The sequence below is a fragment of the Rhincodon typus genome, chromosome 47 (genome assembly GCF_021869965.1).
Source record: "Rhincodon typus isolate 14 chromosome 47, sRhiTyp1.1, whole genome shotgun sequence".
Taxonomy (NCBI): domain Eukaryota; kingdom Metazoa; phylum Chordata; class Chondrichthyes; order Orectolobiformes; family Rhincodontidae; genus Rhincodon; species Rhincodon typus.
Genome location: NC_063378.1, coordinates 1,037,728 through 1,040,495, shown reverse-complemented (window position 1 = coordinate 1,040,495; position 2,768 = coordinate 1,037,728). Strand labels below are relative to the sequence as shown.

General features: G+C 56.1%; 1 protein-coding gene across 1 annotated transcript in view; it reads left to right on the top strand.

Annotated features, from left to right (window-relative positions):
* The window catches only part of LOC125487953, a 5,595-nt gene extending 3,644 nt beyond the window's left edge, over positions 1–1,951 (top strand). Inside the window, exon 3 of the mRNA XM_048620645.1 lies at positions 211–1,951. Within this exon, the coding sequence (XP_048476602.1) occupies positions 211–1,011 (801 nt within the window). The 3' untranslated portion in view covers positions 1,012–1,951. The remainder of the gene's footprint in view (positions 1–210) is intronic.
* The last annotated feature ends 817 nt before the right edge of the window (positions 1,952–2,768 follow it).

Genomic DNA, 2,768 nt, shown 5'->3' with positions numbered 1-2,768 from the left:
GAGAGAGAGTGTGTGTGTGTGTGTGTGTGTGAGTGTGAGAGAGAGAGGGCAGTGAATGTGAGAGTGAGTTGAGGTGTAGTTTATCTTCCAGCTTCACCTGTAATGCTGGTTGTGAATCTGATCATCCAGCATCAGCCTGTCTTCCAGCTGCTATCTCTTGCTGAGCGTCTTAGTCTCTCGCTAACACCTTCCATTTGGCTTGATCCCCAGGTGAATGGCGTTTTGTACAGACAGCAGCAGTGTGGTGGTTTCTCTGGAGGCACACCTTCAGTCTGTGTCCGTGCCGCTGCAGCCTCTCCAGCTGCATGTCTCCAGCAGGAAGTGACTGACGGGACCACACTGTTTGCTGCTTCTCAGGCCTCTACCCGCCTCCTGAGGCCTAGGTGCCAGGCCCAGGAGTTGCCTTCATCGCGACGCTTGTGGGCGAATGCTGGGCCCTTCCAGAGGGCCCGAGCGGGTGGCACCATATTTCCGAGCCCCCTGCTCTGTCCGAGCTGGTCAGATAGCGCCTGGGATCTGCTAACGAGAGCTGCCAGCGAGACAGGGAGGAACCAGGAGCCATCTCTGCTGCGAATCACCGCCACGCCCAATGGCCATGGCACCCAGGCGAGAGGCTGGGAGTCCCTGGGCGGAGTAGGCCACAGCTGCTTCCCCGGACGGTTACGGGGCCCAGCCGCTAGCAATCCGGAGGAGAACAGGAATCGGGGCCTGCCCCTGGGCGATATTGTCAATGTGTCCCAACCCCAGGGGCTGGAGGGGGAAAGAGAATCCGCTGTGGCTACAAGGAGGCACCGGTTCGTCTACACCAACACTGGCCTGGCACCCCCGCTGTATCCCGCTCAGGCCCGGGCAGGGGCTTTGCCCCTTCCCCTGGCCTTTTATTACCCACCTTCAGGGGCCTTGGAGTGGGCCGACTCTCCGGTGCCAGGCTGGGACAGAGCCCCTCAGACACCCACCTGGGAACCCACAAGCCCCGAACCCTGGGTGTACCCCAGGATGAAGCTGTACTGACCACTGACCAGGGAGAGAGCACTGCCCACCACTGACCATTGCCTGGGGATGGGGTCACTGCCCACGACTGACCATTGCCTGGGAGGGAGCACTGCCCACCACTGACCACAGCCCAGGAAGGAGCCTTGCCCACACTGACCGCTGCTGAGGGAGGGGGCATTGACCACCAAATGGCAGGGGAGAGTTTGGGGATGGAGGGGTTATAGCTGTAGCTCATTGCAATTACCCCCTCCCCTCACAACAACCCCTCCCCCTCTCCTTCCCCCTCCTTTCACACCCTCCTTCCCTGACCCCCTCCTCTCTTAACCCCCTCCTCCCGCCCAGTCCTGCCATAGATTGGGGTGGTTTATCGATGGGCGTTCCCTGTCCCCTCAGTCTGGAGGTAAATCACTCAAGGAGAATAATTTTTACCCTTTCTTCACTGGAAAGTTTCTGCTTTCCTGCGTTTCACCCAAAGCACTGTGAGCACCCCCACCTTCCCCAGTCCCTCAATACCCTGGGGATGAGGGAGCCTGAGCGAGGGAGGGGAGTAGGAGTTGAGGGGAGAATCTGAGCGAGGGGAGCGTCTAGGGGAGATTTGAAGTGAAGCGGTCTGGTAGAACATTTGACTGAAACAAGGGCAGTCTGTGTAACTGTTCACCATTTGCCCCAGAGGGGGTAAGGATTAACCCAGGAGTCAATGAGCAGTTGACTGAACCTTGTGTTCCGATTCCTTTGAAGAATGGGGGTGTGATGTGAGACAGTTAACAGCCGCATGAACAATATCGATCCATTGACAGGATGTGACCATCCCTAACCTCCCCGGGATAACTGCTGCTAACCTGTGTTGTTGAGCATTTATTTGGGAGGAAGGACGGCCACGGAGCTGTTTGGGAGGGGTGGGAGGTGGAGATTGTAAATGGTTTACAATAAAACCCAGCACATGCTGATTGAAGCTGGATTGTGTGAACCAATGACTGCTTTAATGAGGGAACCGAGAGGCTAACGGGGAACGACCTGGAACCATGAAGGAATGTCGGTAAAATACACCCCGGCAGTATTGGAGGGAAAGCCAGGATCGAGACATCAAAGGGGAATAGGAGCAAGCAGACAGACACTGGGCTGAAGCACAGTGATGGTGTATGGTGGTGTTCTTCAGAATCAGGAACAGCTTTTCCTGCCTTCCCAGTCTTCAACATGGCTGTACCCAAAGAATATCGAAATTAGAAAATGTTACTGACGTAGGCTGATGGAGGTGGTTACAGAGATAGGGAGAGGGTGTAGGGGATGATGGAGGTTACAGAGATAGGGAGGGGTTTAGGGGATGGAGGTGGTTACAGAGACAGGGAGGGGTGTAGGGCCTCGAGGAGGTTACAGAGATATGGAGGGGGTGTAGGGGCTTGAGGAGGTTGCAGAGATATGGAGGGGGTGTAGGGGCTGGAGGAGGTTGCAGAGATAGGGAGGGGTGTAAGGGATGAAGGTGGTTACAGAGATAGGGAGGGTTGTAGGGGATGGAGGAGGTTACAGAGATAGGGAGATGTCTAGGGGATCAAGGGGTTATGGAGATAGGGTTGGAGGTTCTAGAAGATGTTATGGAACTGGAGAGGATTGTAGGGTGGAGGTAGCAGAGATAGGGAAGGGTGTAGGGGGCTGGAGGAAGTAACAGAGACAGGGAGGGGTGTAAGGGATGGAGAAGGTTACAGTGATAGGGAGGCGTGTAGGGGCTGGAGGAGGTTACAGAGATAGGGAGGGGGTGTAGGGGCTGGAGGATGTGACAG